The sequence below is a fragment of the Geotrypetes seraphini genome, chromosome 16 (genome assembly GCF_902459505.1).
Source record: "Geotrypetes seraphini chromosome 16, aGeoSer1.1, whole genome shotgun sequence".
Taxonomy (NCBI): domain Eukaryota; kingdom Metazoa; phylum Chordata; class Amphibia; order Gymnophiona; family Dermophiidae; genus Geotrypetes; species Geotrypetes seraphini.
In genome coordinates this window covers 48,110,350-48,127,748 of record NC_047099.1, presented here as the reverse complement: position 1 = coordinate 48,127,748, position 17,399 = coordinate 48,110,350, and the positions used below count along the sequence as shown (strand labels likewise).

The 17,399-nt window shown below is 44.0% G+C and overlaps 2 protein-coding genes across 5 annotated transcripts in view; one reads left to right on the top strand and one right to left on the bottom strand.

Moving 5' to 3' along the window:
• The window catches only part of FBXL12 (F-box and leucine rich repeat protein 12), a 27,334-nt gene extending 13,970 nt beyond the window's left edge, over window positions 1-13,364 (bottom strand). Inside the window, exons 1-4 of one of the 3 annotated variants that reach the window (XM_033925030.1) lie at window positions 13,128-13,364; window positions 11,719-11,791; window positions 10,402-11,102; window positions 7,859-7,941 (exon numbers count right to left, since the gene is read on the bottom strand). In XM_033925030.1, coding sequence (XP_033780921.1) covers window positions 7,859-7,941; window positions 10,402-11,102; window positions 11,719-11,791; window positions 13,128-13,240 — 970 coding nt within the window. In that variant the 5' untranslated portion in view covers window positions 13,241-13,364. Of the gene's footprint in view, window positions 1-7,858; window positions 7,942-10,401; window positions 11,103-11,718; window positions 11,792-13,009 lie in introns of all 3 variants that reach the window. The other 2 variants (XM_033925032.1, XM_033925031.1) reach the window with 2 other exon arrangements.
• On the top strand, window positions 13,197-17,399 carry UBL5 (ubiquitin like 5). 2 transcript variants are annotated; one of them, XM_033925033.1, is made up of 5 exons: window positions 13,197-13,326; window positions 14,345-14,402; window positions 15,619-15,702; window positions 16,915-16,952; window positions 17,213-17,399. In XM_033925033.1, the coding sequence occupies exons 2-5, from the start codon at window positions 14,347-14,349 to the stop codon at window positions 17,254-17,256; spliced, it is 222 nt and encodes a 73-aa protein (XP_033780924.1). In that variant the 5' UTR covers window positions 13,197-13,326; window positions 14,345-14,346; the 3' UTR covers window positions 17,257-17,399. The 2 variants fall into 2 exon arrangements, with proteins under 2 accessions (XP_033780924.1, XP_033780925.1); XM_033925034.1 differs by lacking the exon at window positions 13,197-13,326 and adding an exon at window positions 13,335-13,389.

Sequence of the window (17,399 nt, the reverse complement as noted above, 5' to 3'; positions counted from 1 at the left end):
TGGCTATTAGTTGAAGCAGTTCAGCTATGGTCCCTTTCAGTTCCTTGATGACCCTTGGATGGATGCCATCCGGTCCCGGGGATTTATCGCTCTTAAGCCTATCAATCTGCCTACATACCTCTTCTAGACTGACCGTCAACCCTGTCAGTTTCCTGTCTTCATTTCCAGCATATAGCCTGATGGGAGTACAGGATAATTGAGCCACTGTGACATCACTGATGAGGTTGTCTCTTATTGGTGGAATGAGGCATTATGACATCACAATCTCAGCTCTGCTTCTCAAAGACTGAAACTCTTCACACTACTACTATGAATGATTTCCTGTAACACTACCAGATATATGCAGCGCTGTACAGAGTCACAGAGAAGACAGTCCCTACTCGAGTGAGTTTGCAATCTAAACAATCCAGACAAACAGGATGCCAGAATAGGGGTTACAGTTAGAGGGGAGGGTTAAACTGCTGGCTAGGGTGGTGAGCAGAGGGAGTAGGGTTATGAGTTGAAGGCTGTTTACAGAAGAATCTGAAGTAGAAAATGTCTTTAAAAATGTGTGCAAACAGATGCCCCAAAAGTAATGACCAGTGGTTGGGTACATTTCTATCCAACAGTTTATCGGATGCTGCCTTTCTTATTGTGTTCTAGTGTGCTACATGGATCCCCTTCTAGACCATACCATTTTGTATTGAATCAGAAAGCTGGACATGAATTTTACAGAGCACTTCCACAGAGATTTGGCACTCTATGAACTAATCTTCCAAACTACATTTTGTTCCTCATGATACAAAAGCCAGGGGACACTCCATGAAATTACATTGGAATACTTTTAAAAGAAACAGAGAGTGGTAGAAAACTGGAACGCTCTTCCGGAGTCTGTTATAGGGGATAACACCCTCCAGGGTTTCAAGACAAAGTTGGACAAGTTCATGCTAAACTGGTGAGACTGGACTCATTTGGAGCACTGGTCTTGACCTTGGGGCCGCCGCGTGAGCGGAAGGCTGGGCAGGATGGGCCATTGGTCTGACCCAGCAGCGGCAATTCTTATGTACACAAAGAATAGTTCTGGAACTCGTTGCCAGAGAAGGTGGTTACAGCAGTTAGTGTAACTGGGTTCAAGAAAGGGTTGGACAAGTTCCTGGAAGAAAAGTCCATAGTCTGTTATTGAGACAGACATGGGGGAAGCCACTGCTTGTCCCGGGATCAGTTGCATGGAATCTTGCTACTATTTGGGTTTGCCCCAGGTGTTGTGACGGAAACAGAGACTGGGCTAGATGGACCTTTGGTCTGACCCAGTATGGCTGCTGTTATGTTCTTAAGATTTAGTCTAGATTTACTTCTGGAAATGCAAGCTGATTTCTCAAGTATTCACTTGATCCTCGGAGCTCACCCAGGTGCCCCTGTTCATCAGGGGGAAGAGCTCTTAGTACGTTATTGTATGCTGATATTCAGGACTTAGGGTGAGGAGCGATAGGAGGGTTGGGGTGATAGTTATTACTGGGGTGTAGGGAGCATAGGATGATGTTCTTACTGGAGAGTAGAGGGGATACAGGGTGAGGAATGATAGCAGGGGGTGGGATGATAGTGTATGTACTTTACAAGGTAATAGTTAATAAAATTAGTAAACATTTCCAGATGTAGACCAGAAACTAACCATAATCAGCAGATGGGGGAACTATTACCCCCTACATTGCTAAGTAAAGTTTAAAAAGCAGAAGCATTGCGATGGACCACAAAGCCAATCCTGCCCATTCAGCAGAATTGCCCATAATTCACTCTTAAATTTACCCTTTTTTCTGCATTTCCTATTTTTTCTAGTTTCCGGAAACAAGAGGTTTTTGTGGCGCCATGAGCACATTTTTAACCCAGGCAGGGTTTTTTTTGCCAGCGTCTGCAGTTCTGGGTTCTGCGCTCTCTTTTGCTTGCTGGGAGGGGGACCGGAACCTCCCTCCTCTAACCAGATAGCTGTGTATGAATCTAATCTAATCTGGGATTTATGCCTACAAAGGTTTAAGGTGATTTACAGCACAGTTTATGGTGAACAGATTAGTACAGAGCAAGGATGCTTAGAGATGCAGTTGAAGCATAAGGATGTTATACAGCAATATTTTTTAGTGACCAGAGTCATCCAAAGTGGTTTACAATCAAGGAAAAACAGAGTATAGTTAGAATAAAAAATTAATCATAGGTCTGTCTTCAAACCCTCCGGCAGGAGGAAGCAAGGAAGTCACTGCGCTGCCCCCCACCTTTACCCCAGAGGCAGGAAGGGCACCTCAAGGTCAGCCTGCTCAAAGCTGGTTCCTGGAGGAAAAGCCCATACACTGCTGTTGAGACAGACATGGGGAAGCCACTGCTTGCCCTGGGATTGATAGCATGGAACCTTGCTACTATTTGGGGCTTCCATACGGAATGTTGCTACTTTTTGGGATTCTGGAATCTCACTTATTCTTTGAGATTCTGGAATGCTACTACTATTTGGGTTTTTGCCAGGTACTTGCGACTTGGATTGGCCTCCGTGAAAACGGGATACTGGGCCAGATGGACCATTGGTCTGACCCAGGAAGGCTGTTCTTACGCTCTTAATCACCCAGATGGGTTAACAGGAAACAGGGTCCCCACCTTTACTGCACACAGGGCTGTGACATCCTAACAGGGTAGATCAGGGTATTCTTGGAGTCGTATGTCTCCACCTCCCCGGACACCAGGCTCTCAGGAAGCACCTGCTCGCCTCTCTCTTGCAGGGTTGTGGCTGACTATCCTGCTGTCCACGGAGAACCTGCGTTACAGGTAAGTAACTACACTGTCTCCACCTCCCCGGACACCAGGCTCTCAGGAAGCACCTGCTCGCCTCTCTCTTGCAGGGTTGCGGTGTTCAAGAACTGCAGTTTCTTTGTAAGAAAATCATTATCAAAGTCTTGGGGGAAGGGGAGGCAGCAGCCGTGGCGTCAGTTACTTTCCAGGTGTGTTTGCACAATGGCAGGCAATCTCTCGTTTGACAAGCGATATTAGTCAGAGATTTACCAGCCTGAGGGAGGAACTGGCAACTCTAGCAAAAAGGTCCATTTTCTGCAACACGTAGAGGGAAGAATTTGCAAATGTCTCACCTTAGATGTATCAAATTATTCACACATTCCTCACAGAGGTGCCAAACCTTGCTGCTTACATAAATTACCATAGCATCTGAATTCTACCTGGTTATTGGGCAGCACAGCTTATATATATAGCAACCAAAGACTGGCATACCCACGTATGGTTTATACAAACAGTAAACGCCACCTCGGCCCCTCATTCTATGATAAAGAGGGGATGAGGAAAGGCCAAAGTGGCTAGGGCTCTTCAGCCTGGAGAAAAGACAGCTCAGGGGAGATATGACAGGTCTATAAAATACTGAGTGGAGTGGGTACACATGACTCTCTTGCCCTTTCCAAAAATATTAGGATTATAAGTCATGCAATGAAGCTACCAAGTAGTAAAACTTTTAAATAAATTAGAATATATATTTTTTTCCACTCAACATGTAATTAAACTCCGGAATTCGTTACCAAAGAATGTGGTGAAAGCTATTAGCTTAGCAGGGTTAAAAAAAAAAAAAAGGTTTGGCTAATTTCTTAAAATTCCATAAGCCATTATTAACATGGACTCGGGGAAATCCACTGCTTATTTCTAGGGCAATAAAAGTATGAAATCTGTTTTACTCTTTCAGGATCTTGCCAGATACTTCTGACCTGGATTGGCCACGGCTGAAAACAGGACGCTGGGCTTGATGGACTTTCAGTCTGTCGTAGTAAAGGTCACGCTTATGTCCTTATACATAGAGAGCACTTTAAGAACAAGGTGTCTGGTTTTTAGGAGGATAAGTAGGCACCTGTGTATCTCGGCAGAAACTGTGCCTAACTTCAAATGAACGTTTGCATCTATGGACAGAGATTAGCGAATTTTATAATGTACGCACATACTTGGAAACTCTCTCATCGTGTCATAAGTGTGTGTGTTTACGCTTGTTGATGAGTGAACTAACCATTAACCTGTCCAATACATTACCTATCCACAATTCAAGTTTCTTTCTTTTTGATATACTCTCTATCAAAACAAGTGTCTAAACGGTGCACATTATAAAAAGATTGTAGAAAACAATTAAAATAGGTAAATAAAAGCAATATTTTATCAAATATTAAAAATACTAGACGGATTCACATTGACGTACATGGAACAAAAGGGAAGTTGGGGAGGGGAAGGTTTTTAAAAATACATCCAAGTAAAATGAGTAAAAAAAGGAAGGTAACTGAGGAGTGGTAAGACATTAGGATGGGGATCGCTTCAGAAGAAGCGTTTGATGTTTCAAGGCTTCACAAGAATTAAAGGTTCTAGAGAGTAAAAGCGTCTTTAAAGAGAAAAGTTTTAAGTTTGGCTTTAAATTTCTCTAATCGAAGATCTAATGGGACTGAAAAAGTGGATTTGCGAGTGGTATCGTGTTGACGGTATGGAAAGTAGGTTTTGACTGTTAGATCGGAGGGTCCTGGATGATGAGTTTATCTATGAACGCTGGTTGGTTAGAGTTTTTGTTTGTTTGTTTTAAAGGCGAGGAGATGAGTGATGGGTAGCCAATGTGCTTTGCGGAGGAGGAATGACAGTAAAGACCCTGCAACCTATCCAGTCTGCCCATCTACCGTGCCTTCCTCGCCCTTATGCCCGGCCCAAGCTTTCTTGAGCTCAGAATCTTTGTCTCCCCCAGTTCCATGAATTCGCCAGCCTTTCTGCGAAGAAGTATTTCCTCGGGTTACCCCTGAGTCTGTCCCCTTTCACCTTCACCCTCTGCCCCTCTTTCCAGAGCTTCCTTTCCGTTGAAAGAGACTCACTTCCTGTCTATTTATGCCACAGAGGTATTTATTTATTTATTGAACAAATTATCAAGAATAACTTCTTGTACAGAGTATGATCAAGACAATCGGCAATGGGATCCAAGATGGCCGCTACTGTTATCTGACTGCTGGGAGGACGCCGTGGATAGTCCATTTACCTTAAGAGCTGTCGGCTAAAATGCCGAAAAGAAGGGGCAGAAGCGTCGGTGGAGCCTCCCGACGTTCGGTAGCCCCGGTGCCTACCGTCAACGACATTTTTCGGCGACTTCTGAGCGAGCAGGAAGCGTCGGGGAATCGCCCTGCGAGTGTCCCGGCAGAGAGTAGTGCTGCGGGGTCTCCTCAAGGGCTTGACATCACGCTGAGCCCCGACGTAAGGATGCCTCCGCTTCAGCCACAAGCGCTGGGAGCCAGTTCAACGCGAGGAGAGAGCACACCCGAAGAGGAAGTGTTCTCCCCCCGAGAGGCCAGTTCGTTGGAGGGCTCGTTACAGGGAACAACCCAGAGTGATTCTCTCCTCTGGAAAGAACCAGCGATTGGGACAACGTTGGCTGAAGGAACTCAGGACTTCAGAGAGGTAAAGCACTCAAGTGAACAACATTTAAAGACACAAGTTACGTTTATTCCACCTGACAAGCCCTCTGAAGTCACTTTAGATTCTCTATGGGACTTAGTATCTAATTTAGGGAATTCCCTTAATCCGCAAATAAAATATTTGGATCAAGAAATAAAAATCCAGAAAGGAGAAATTAATTTATTAAAGCAAGATATAGAAACATAGAACTAGACGGCAGATAAGGGCCCACGGCCCATCTAGTCTGCCCACCTTAATGTCCCTCCCCTACCTTTGCCCTGTGAATAGATCCCATGTGCCGATCCCATTTGGCCTTAAAATCAGGCACGCTGCTGGCCTCAATCACCTGTAGTGGAAGACTATTCCAGTGATCAACCACCTCTTTCAGTGAAAAAGAATTTCCTGGTGTCACCTCGTAGTTTCCCGCCCCTGATTTTCCACGGATGCCCTCTCGTTGCCGCGGGACCCTTGAAAAAGAAGACGTCTTCCTCCGCCTCGATGCGGCCCGTAAGATACTTGAACGTCTCGATCATGTCCCCCCTCTCTCTGCGCTCCTCGAGCGAGTATAGCTGTAATTTGTCAAGCCGTTTTTCGTATGGTAGATCCTTGAGTCCCGAGACCATCCGGGTGGCCATTCTTTGCACTGACTCCAGTCTCAGCACATCCTTGCGATAATGCAGCCTTCAGAATTGCACACAGTATTCCAGGTGGGGCCTCACCATGGATCTATACAATGGCATAATGACTTCCGCCTTACGACTGACGAAACCCCTTCGTATGCAGCCCATGATTTGTCTTGCCTTGGACGAAGCCTGCTCCACTTGATTGGCAGGCTTCGTCCAAGGCAAGACAAATCATGGGCTGCATACGAAGGGGTTTCGTCAGTCGTAAGTCATTATGCCATTGTATAGATCCATGGTGAGGCCCCACCTGGAATACTGTGTGCAATTCTGGAGGCCGCCTTATCGCAAGGATGTGCTGAGACTGGAGTCCGAAATACAAGAAGAAAACAAGGAACTTAAAACAATTAAAAGTAATCAAGATCTACTTGTTAAAGATAATTTAATTATGAAAACAAAACTGGAAGATCTTGAAAATAGACTTGGGCTAATAATTTGCGTTTAATCAATTTTCCAAAAATTTCATCAATTTCTCCACGAGAAATGATAAAGCGCTACTTTCTGGAGATACTAACAATACCTGAGGATTCTTTACCACCTCTTACAAGGGTATATTATTTGCCTACAAAAAAAAAATCAGGATCCTCAAAAGAAAGAAGATGAAGGAATGTCGCAGGAAGCACCCTTGGACGTTTCCACTTTATTGGAACAGTCAGATAGAGAATTGGCTACTCCAGCCACCCTCTTACTGACTGTAGGGACTGGATCCTTAAACTTTTCTTGAAAAATAGGTCTAAGGACTTCCTGGGTCTCCATATTCAAATATTTCCTGATGTCTCTAGGAAGACTCAGAAGAGAAGAAGGGAATTCCTAATGTTGAAGCCAGGTGTGACTCAGATTGGAGCTTTTTTCTTTCTTAGATATCCATGTAAATGTGTCATCAGATATCGTTCCTTTAAATATGTTTTTGCAGAACCAGCTCATTTGATTGCTTTTCTTTCTCTGAAACGTCTTGAATGTGGAACACCAACTGTACCTAAGTGATAATGAGCTCTGCATCAGCACAGATTCAGTAAATTTTCCTTGTAAAATTATTCTTCAATTTAATTACTCTTTTCATTAATCTTGGATTCAAATTGAGGACTAGTGTGTGATTAAGATAAGAAATGTTTTCTTTTTTTCCTTTTTCCTTTGATCCATTATTAGGATTGGAAGTTAAACCTAAATGTTATATTTTCTTGATTATACTTTCTGTACAAGTTATGCTTGATAATAATGTAAAATCTTATAAATAAATAAAAATAAAAAAAAGACAATCGGCAATATACAAAAAGGAAACTAAAACGAACAATTAGAAAATAACGCATTTGCTTAATCAATTTTAAAGTCCCATATTAAGGATCCAAGGTGGTAATTTTGAGTGAGAATAGAAACTAAATAAGTATAACCAATTTTACCAATTACGCGGATTGCTGAAAGTGATTCACAGGAGCAGTCTAATTAACTAAGTTGTAACTATCTCCCCTTCAAGACGTTTCATGGACAGAAAACCCGTTAGCTGTGAAGGTTCAAAAAATACATAATTAGAAGATCTGTACTTCACTATACACTTGCATAGATATCGGCATAAGACTAAAGCATCCATCGCAGTAACCCCTGGTTTGAGAAGTAAGAACTGTTTTCTGCGTTTCTTTTGTCACATCAGGAAATATTTGAACTCTCTGTCCCCTAAATTCTTTGTGTCTATTTTTGAAGTATAACTTTAAAATCCAACTCTTGTCGGGTAGCAGGACGACTGTTACTAATAAAGCTACCTCCTTCGTTGAAGTTTCCAGGATTGTAGTTCAATCCATCTGTCTCTTCGCCCTCTACCGGATGTTGTTCCTCTGAGGTTTTTCTAGGAAGATAATATATTTTTGAAAAGACAGGAAAAGTATCTTTAGCAGACAATAAGGTACCTTTGGAAAATTCAGTAATCTAAGATTATTTATTTGATTATTATTTATCCAAAATTTCCATCTTTCTGCCAGAGGTATTTAATTGTTTCTATCAAACTCCCCCTTCCTCTTTTCTTCACAAGTACACTTCTCCCTCTGTATCCACGGGGGTTAGGGGCAGAACCGGCCCGTGAATATTAAAAAACCGCATATAATATTCACGTCGATTCTGCCCCTAACCCCCGCTTCCCCCCCCCCGGCTATTTTAAGCCCTGTAAGCCCCCCTTAAGCCTTACCTGGTGGTCCAGCAGGTTTTCGGGGCAAGAGCGATCTTCCCACGCTCCTGCCCCATGCAGATCGCTCATAGGAAATGGCTGCCTTGAGCTCCCGTCATAGTCTCGAGAGACTACAGGAGCTCAAGGCAGCCATTTCCTGTGAACAATCTGCATGGTGCAGGAGTGTGGAAAGATCACTCCTGCCCCGAAAACCCACTAGACCACCAGGTAAGGCTTAAGTGGGGGCTCACAGGGCTTAAAATAGCCCGAAAAATGAAAATGTGTGTTTTGTTTTAAAATCGCGAATAACCAAATCCGCAGATGCTGAAACCGCGGATTCGGAGGGGGAAGGAGGGAAGTGTAGTTTACACAATGAGACCCTTAAATCTGTCCCAACACATTTTAAGAGAAATTCTAATAACTGCTTTAACAGTTTCTCTCTGTGCTATAATACAAATTAATTTAAAAAAGCACTTATACATTCAGGTGTCATGTCTTAGAATATTGGGTCCAATGCATTTGGAGGCTGATGGAATTGTACATTTCCAGGCCTAAAAAGATCTGTGGGATCTGCACCTGAAAATTAAAACTTCCCATTATGTCTGCCCTGCTAGAGAAGTCACACAGGCTGTTGTACAAATTACAACAAAAATAGTTTTATTCATAAAATCACATTTATACGTTTCATCTGGTTTATAAACAGAGCCTGGCAAGAGGCGCCTGGGCTGTGGGGATAGCGAGCAGACTGTGTGCTGGACCCCCGGACCAATCTGACGCCCACCTCCCACCTCCCCCCTTCTCCCCGGTTGCCCAAGGTCAAAGCAATTTGTCCAAGATGGGCTGGAAAGTGAAAACTAAAAAGCTACCTGTGTTAAGACTACAGAAACAGGAAGCCGGTTTGCAAGCATTTTCCCCCCCACTTGGGTGGCTCAGACTGAGTCTTGTAGGCAAGTATTTGGCCTGGTTACCACAGTCATTTGACATGGCTAGCGACACGGCATTTTGGGTGCACATATTTTTAATTTTTAAATGTAATGTACACCGCTTAGATAATCTTTAAGCGGTATATCCATTTTTTTTAAAACTTGGCACAAAAAACCCAGGAGCAGTTTCCAGTTACCATTTCCAGCGGATCAAAAAAGTGCAAAATCAAATGGCCACATCTGGGCGGAAAGGCGGGCTACCAATTCCTTATGCCCTGTACATGCAGCATCCTTTCAGGGCTTATATTATTCCAGTTTCTTTCCGCTGCTTCGAGATACAGGCTCAAATAGAACCAGTGTCTGCTGGGCTTTGGTACTATAAACTTCTATCCGCTATGATCCAGGCCCCCAATCCTTCCATTCACTCACTCATCGCAGCATCAGTCACCGACAGGGGGGGGGGGGTCACGAAACCACAGAAAATAGTAGCATACACCCTGTGCTAAACTGTTTCCCCCCCCCCACCCTGACCAATCGGGGGATTTTTAAGATACGGCCTTGGAATCAATCCCAGCTTTTCCAGATGTAACATCCAGTCTCACAACATGGATTCGCAAAAAAAAAAAAATATATATATATATATGGATTGGGTTTTGCATAGGTGTAATCCAGTGCTGGGCCTTCAACACTGCAGTCTTGTCTCCTTTTCTCCCCAGGACTCTGATATTTTTCCCTCTCTTTAATTTCTTTCTGTCCTATTTGGAATTGCCACTCTTTTCCTGAGGTTTTTATATGTATTGTAAACCACTTTGTTATCTCCGGAAGAAAGGCAGTACCAAGTTTTAAAAGCCATCTGAGCGTAACAACCGGGGCATCTTTGTATCGCCCAGGGACCACTTGTGGTTTATTACTGCTATCTTTCAGTTGCAATGAGAATCATTAAAGGCACAGGAAGAAAAAGGACTCAGTCTTTAGAGCTGGGGATTTGAGCCCTGGTACACAGAACCAGAGACCAGACTCCGAATTAGAACCACCCCCCTCCAGTCTCTCCACATCCCTGAATTAGTATTTGGTGGTGAGGATGCGGGATTTCCAGAGGTGAAAAGGCCTGATTTAGAAGTGAAGTTCTGATGTGGAAGAAAAGTCCGCTAAATCATTAGTAATGACACAGTTGGGCAGGCTCTCTCGGATTTTAATAATTCCCTGGTCCTCAAACACTAACCCGTTCAAATTAAGGCTTTTCAAGGCGGGCAGCTCAGCACACACAGACACAATGGTGTCAGCGGAGAGCTGGTCACACTGCCACAAGTCAAGGCGCTCCAGGGTCTTCAGTACAGTCAGGCAGGGTAGGCCCTCATCCAGACGGTGGAATCCAGCGAGACCCAGGTGCTGCAGCGCCTTCAGGTTCTTAGCGATGGCATATAGCCCTGTGTTGCTGATGTCACAGCCATGTAACGTCAGGCGTTTCACCTGCTTCAGGTGACCCACGGCCAGCAGCATCCCTTTCGTGGTCACGCGGTAGGTCCCCGAGAGAATGAGAGTCTTCAGCGGGTTGCACAAGGAGACCATTTCCAGGTCCTGGTTGGAGAAGGCGGGCACCTTGGAGAGGGCGAGGTGTTCCAGCTGCGGGAGGGGCACAGTGCAGGGAGTCGTGGTCTGGAACCAGGCAAAGGGGATCTCACAGTGGCTCAGCTCCAGGACCTTTAGAGAAGATGGCAGGGACTCGTAGCTCAGGGAGCGCAGGTCAGCCTTATGCAGGCAGAGGCGCTGCAGGCCAGGGCACCGCTTGGCTAACGCCTGCAACACGTTCTGGGTCAGGAGATCCTGCTTCTTGACGGAGTGTAGCAGACCTTTGAGCTGTAGGGATCTCAGGCTGCTGCCCAGGTAATGACGGACAAGGTGCCAGAGGACTTTAGAATTTATCTAGATCAAAACACACGAGACAAAAAAATAAAACACACGTTAGCGGTGCAGGATTAACTCTTTGGGATACTCAGCCAAACAAGAGCTTGGACCTCTCCCCCCCATTACATATAGTATAAATGAATTTTAAAACCCCTATGAGGTTCTAACTACAGAAAAAAACTGAACGAGAAGGAAGCAGCAGATCAGAAGTGCTATTCACTAACTTCTGCAGACTAAAGGACATTGCGCAGGGAGTCAGGAAAACAGGCAGAAGTGGTTCCATCCCCCTAGGCCTCCCTCTTCTTTCATCAGGGTACAATTCTATCTAGGAACCACTGAATTAGCAGATTTGAGAGAGCGCTAGGTTTGTGCCTGGTTTGTATGTGCTTTAATCCTGCCCCTGTCTGTCCGAGCAGCAAATTCGAAGCATAGAGGGATTTATCTAATACGTGGGAGAGACCTTTGCTCTGCCACAAATCTGTACATCAGTTTGAATCCCCGTCTCTCTCACCGACTCTCTGAAGGTGAGTTGCTTTATTGCTCTGCTCCTCAGTTCTAATCCCCGGCTCTACCACGAGTGTTTATGCCTGTTCCTAAGAGTAACCTTAAGTTAATTTGCATTTTAATAAATTACTTTGTAAGGCATTAAATTGACATCCTTCCACAGGGTTTTGTCCAAAACCAGCTTCTTCCAGTGCTTGCAGACTCTGAAAAGAGAAATCCAAACAAGTAACTCTGAAGCTGCTGGATAAATATAAGTATATATAGACTAAGCAACTGGTGAGCAAGGGAATGGGGAAGAACGAACATATGCAGGAAAGGACAGAGGGGAGGAAGTAAGCTGGAAAGCAAAAGAAGAGGTGGAATGAGACTGAAAATATGACTGCAGAGAGTCAGCAGCACCCGTGCAGGTGGCCCAGCAATACATGCAAAGCAGAGACACTGCACACACAGTACAACAGTGTTCTTATCAGTGTCCCATGCAGGCGTCATAAACACATAGCTTAGAGGAAGAATACAGCATGGAAAGGTGAACAGCAGATCTTGATCAGAACCACATGCAGCCATCGCACTTGCACATGTAAAACAGGAACACAGAAAAGAAAACAAAAATGCAGATAATCATCAGAGCCACACAGGTATTGCACTGATACATGTAAAGTGTAACTATGGCACAGACAACTGAAGAATGACTTCTTCATCTGAGACTCAAGCAAGAACGTGTAAAGTATGAACAGCACAGACAACAGAAACGTGCATGCAGATATTATACCGATCCACATGAAGTATGAAGACAGCACAGACAATGGAAAGGTGCATCATCAAAGCATCATGCAGATATTACATGGATGCACCTGCAGTATGAAGACAGCACAGAAAAGGGAAAGGCGCATCATCAGAGCCTGATGCACATATGACACCGATGCATCTAATGTCTGAAGACAGCACAGAGAAGGGAAAGGCGCATCATGCAGATATTACACCGATCCACCTCAAGTATGAACACAGCACAGACAATGGAAAGGTGCATCATCAAAGCATCATGCAGATATTACACAGATGCACCTGCAGTATGAAGACAGCACAGAAAAGGGAAAGACGCGTCATCAGAGCCTGATGCGCAGATGACACCGATGCATCTAATGTCTGCAGACAGCACAGAGAAGGGAAAGGCGCGTCATCAGAGCCTGATGCACATATGACACCGATGCATCTAATGTCTGAAGACAGCACAGAGAAGGGAAAGGCGCGTCATCAGAGCCTGATGCACATATGACACCGATGCATCTAATGTCTGAAGACAGCACAGAGAAGGGAAAGGCGCATCATGCAGATATTACACCGATCCACCTCAAGTATGAACACAGCACAGACAATGGAAAGGTGCATCATCAAAGCATCATGCAGATATTACACAGATGCACCTGCAGTATGAAGACAGCACAGAGAAGGGAAAGGCGCGTATATGACACCGATGCATCTAATGTCTGAAGACAGCACAGAGAAGCAGCTATTGCAGCGGTGCCTCCTCGTCCCCCTCACCGGCCGCTGCGCAGCAAGTCCTTCACAGGCAGGTAGGAGAGGATGTGCAGCAGAGCGCTGTCGGGGAGCCAGGACAGCGCCAGCGAGCCGGGAAGCGGCCGCCTCGCAGCCATCGAGCCCGTCACGTGAGCGGAAGAGGCGTCCAGAGCGTCGGCGGAAGTGACGTGGGCGGAAGCGCTGGGAGCCGGCCGAGGCGACGGTAGGTGCGGGCGACGCTTCTCGGCGGTTGCTGACGTTTGGCGCCCTTTTTCGGCGATTAGCAGTTATGAATTGTTGAAATCAAATAATTAAGAGGGAGGGGAAGGATTTCCTTTAAGTTAATAGAGGAGAAGGAGAAGTTTAACTTTCTTGTACACTTTATGAATTAAGAGAAATAGTGTTGGGAGGGAGGGTGGGTTATGGGTTTTTATATATATATATATATATACAATTGTTATTGTTTTGATGGATTTATCAAGTGTTGTTTCTGAGACTATGTATGATTTTTCTTGTACACTTGTTGAAGGATTAAAAAGGAATAAAGAATTATAAAAAAAAAAACCCCAATTTATTAATTGCAACATACCAAAAAGGTTCAAGACGATTTACATCCAAATCCATCAATAATTAAAATCTCGTCATGCCATGAATGTTACAAGAAGTCATATTAAAAAAAAAGTTCCAAATTGTAATGGCAGCGTAAGCAAAAGAGGAGTTGAGCTGTGGTTTATACCGCATTCCTCTAGTCCAGGGGTCTCAAAGTCCCTCCTGGAGGGCCGCCATCCAGTCGGGTTTTCAGGATTCCCCCAATGAATGTGCATGAGGTCTATGCGCGTGCGCTGCTTTCAATGCATAGTCACTGGGGAAATCCTGAAAACCCCACTGGATTGCGGCCCTCTAGGAGGGACTTTGAGATCCCCTGCATCTATGGAAAATGTAGTAATAAAGTACCACATAATCTGGTGGCAGAAAAAGGCAAGATCAGTCCATAATATACAATGAATTATGCAAGCTGATTTAAACTTAATTCGCCTCAGTTGCGCTATAAAATCCCCATAACTGCAGCCGTAACAGTTGCATCGTCCAGCCTAAGAGAACACACCACAGAATGTCCCAAACAGTTGCCCCCGATGCTCCCATCGTCCCCCCTGTCTCTGCTACTGCTGAACTATCGTTTAAGTGGAATACATAGAAATGTGTTTTTTCAGCTTTAGTAATTGTAGCTGTTCTCTTTACAGACATGATTGAAGTGGTGTGTAACGACCGTTTGGGCAAGAAGGTGCGGGTGAAATGCAAGTATCCTTTCAGCGCTTTGGCTGCAACCTGGAAGTCCTATCCTGTGTTCATCTGTTCAAAGCAGTGGTCTCAAACTCAAACCCTTTGCAGGGCCACATTTTGGATTTGTAGGTACTTCGAAGACCTCAGAAAAAATAGTTAATGCCTTAGTAAAGAAATGACAATTTTGCATGAGGTAAAACTCTTTATAGTTTATAAATCTTTGCTTTTGGCTAAGTCTTAATAATAATATTGCAGTTTATAGCTAAAGAGACATATGATCAAGAAATTGTTTTTACTTTTGTGATTATGATAAACATACCAAGGCCTCAAAATAGTACCTGGTGGGCCACATGTGGCCCCCGGGCCGCGTGTTTGAGACCACTGGTTCAGAGCATGCATACGAGAGATGCTGAGGAAAGAAAGTTATTCTTGTGTAACAGGGTTCTCCGTAGCTGATGGGGGGAGATGCTCTCTAGCAAAGTAAGCGTTTTGACTTATTGTACATACATGGCACTTCCTGTGTATAGTGTAGCACCCCCTGCCTACCTGTTTGCTTGGTTTGTATGCCTGCATCTCTTCTACTTGTCTCTGGAGAGCACATCTGTCTGGGTCAGCTGGAATGCAGGCCTTCAGGTAGATAGCACTGAACAACTGAGACCAGGCATTCTGTATTTGTCAAGTGTTTTTTTTTCCTAGAAACCTTGCGCCCTCACAGCACTTGGGTCTTTAAGAAATAAACCTGCCCTCATGAAAAATATTTGCTTTTGTTCTTAGAGCAGTAGTTAGAACAAAAACACAGCTGTTAAACCCCCTTTTTATTATTATAGAGCAGTGTTTCTCAAGTCGGTGCAGGAGTTACCCCCTTGCCAGTGAGTTTTTCAGAATATCCAGAATGACTAGTATGCAAATCTTTTCCAAGCATGTTCACTGTGGATATCCTGAAAACCTGACTGCCACCTCCTGTGATTTAACTGGATGTCGCTGTGCTGTTCATCATCTTCCTCCCATGCAGACATCATAATGTATTATATTGCGAACATTTTCTTTGTGCTCTGCTTTGCGAGAGGCAGACTGGATGGACCACTCGGGTCTTTATCTGCCGTCATTTACTATGTTACTATATAAATAATAAACGATCGTACTGGTGATATGTGCTCTCCATGAGCACAGCGTAGATCCACAGTTCATTCCTGCTTTCTTACAATTTTTTCCCTTAACAAAATGCTCTTTATAGTTCAGAGGACACGATAGGTGACCTGAAGAAGCTGATTGCAGCTCAGACAGGCACTCGGTGTGACAAAATCGTCCTGAAGAAGTGGTGAGTTGTACACGCAGGACAAGTTTCGTCAGCGCAGTGCTTCTTAACTCAGACTTGGGAAACACCCAGCAAGTTAGGTTTCCAGGATGTCCACACTGCCTCTTTGGTATTCAGATTTATCTCATGCATATTCATTTTGTAAATCCTGTAAACCCAACTGGCTAACTATGTCACATGGACTGAATTGAAAAGTACTGCAGTAGAGAGTGAAAAAGGGGGTGGGGGAAATCTGAAAATCCTTTACAACTTTCTCCATCACAGCCTGTTTGTTGATCCCTCAAATGACTGGAGCTTCAATATTGTTACGTGTAATGGATGTTTGTACTGAAGCAAGCCTTTCTGTCGTACATATGACATACAGGCACTTTCTCTTCTGAGCCCATTACCTGGGGCAATAGAGGGTTAAGTAACTTGCCCAGGTTCCCAAGGAAATGCACTGGGAATCGAATCCATTTCCACCCTGTAATATACTCTGTCTTTTCTATAATTATTTCACTTAATAATTGTTTAGTCTATAATGAAAGTGAAAGTACTAACTCATACATTCACAGCCTTTTTAATCAATTAAAAAAATTAAAAGTAAAAATTGAAAACTATCGTCGATAGGAGTTTTTTTTAAATTTAAACAATGAAGATTTTCCATTTCGAGTTTGCTGGCAAAGTTTATGACTGGCGGTAAATGGGGATCTGAGGTTTTTCCTCCTATTGACTGGCGATTATGTTATCCTGGGTAACTGAGATCGTTTGCCTAGGCTGTGAATGTATGAGTTAGTACTTTCACTTACATTATAGACTGCACAATTATTAAGTGAAACAATTATAGAATAGAGGGAGTATATTATAGCGTGGAAAATGGTTTTTCTCTCTAAATGCCTGTATAGATTGTGCGCTTAATTGAATCCATTTCCCCAGGTCTCAGCCCACTGCACTGATCATTAGACTGCCTCCTACTGGTGACTAAATGCAATGGCACGGAGCAGATATTGATTGCTTTTAATTTGTTCATCAGACGAATCCAAGAGCTTTCTTTTCAGCTGGATTCACAGGGAGATAACTTGACCGGGATTAGAAATGAGGGTTACGCATACAGGGGTTGACAACAGTTGGAGGCTTGAAAAGGGATAGGGAGAAATAAGACCACGTGTGTTCAGCTTCAAAAGGCAGCAGAGTTGAACAGGTCACTTCTGACGTGCCTTTTTCATTCTGTTTCAGGTACACAATTTTTAAGGACCACGTTACACTAAATGACTGTATCCTTTCTAACTGTGAAAAATGTGGCCAGGGGGATGTGGGTGGTGGACCAGGTTCCAGCTGGGTCTGATAAAGCTCTGAGAGCAGGGTCTTCAACACAGTTTACCACCAGGCCTTTTGATTCATAACTTTGTGCCAACAGCAACCTCTCTATCACATAACCCAATTCAAAAACACTGTAGCCTTCTTGGTGCCAGAGAATCACTGAAGCAGGCTGTGCTTATTCAGGTACAAAACAGCCCTTAACTCTTCCTTGCAGATGAGATCCATGACGGCATGAACCTGGAATTATATTACCAGTAACTCCTTAACCTACAGCATTCTCCAACTCTGTCTCCCCCCCCCCCTCCAATTTTCATTTGCTGTATGGAAATGTATTACAATCTTACTTCTGTTTTGTTTTAGGCTGTATATATGTATAAGAATAAAAAATAAGTACTCCCCCA

Bases quoted from the DNA above. Each gene is read 5' to 3' on its own strand.
- UBL5 (XM_033925033.1), top strand. From the start codon at position 14,347: ATGATTGAAGTGGTGTGTAACGACCGTTTGGGCAAGAAGGTGCGGGTG. The intron at 14,403-15,618 runs GTATCCTTTCAG...TGCTCTTTATAG, and splicing joins AAGGTGCGGGTGAAATGCAA to TTCAGAGGACACGATAGGTG. The intron at 16,953-17,212 runs GTATCCTTTCTA...TCTTCCTTGCAG, and splicing joins CCACGTTACACTAAATGACT to ATGAGATCCATGACGGCATG.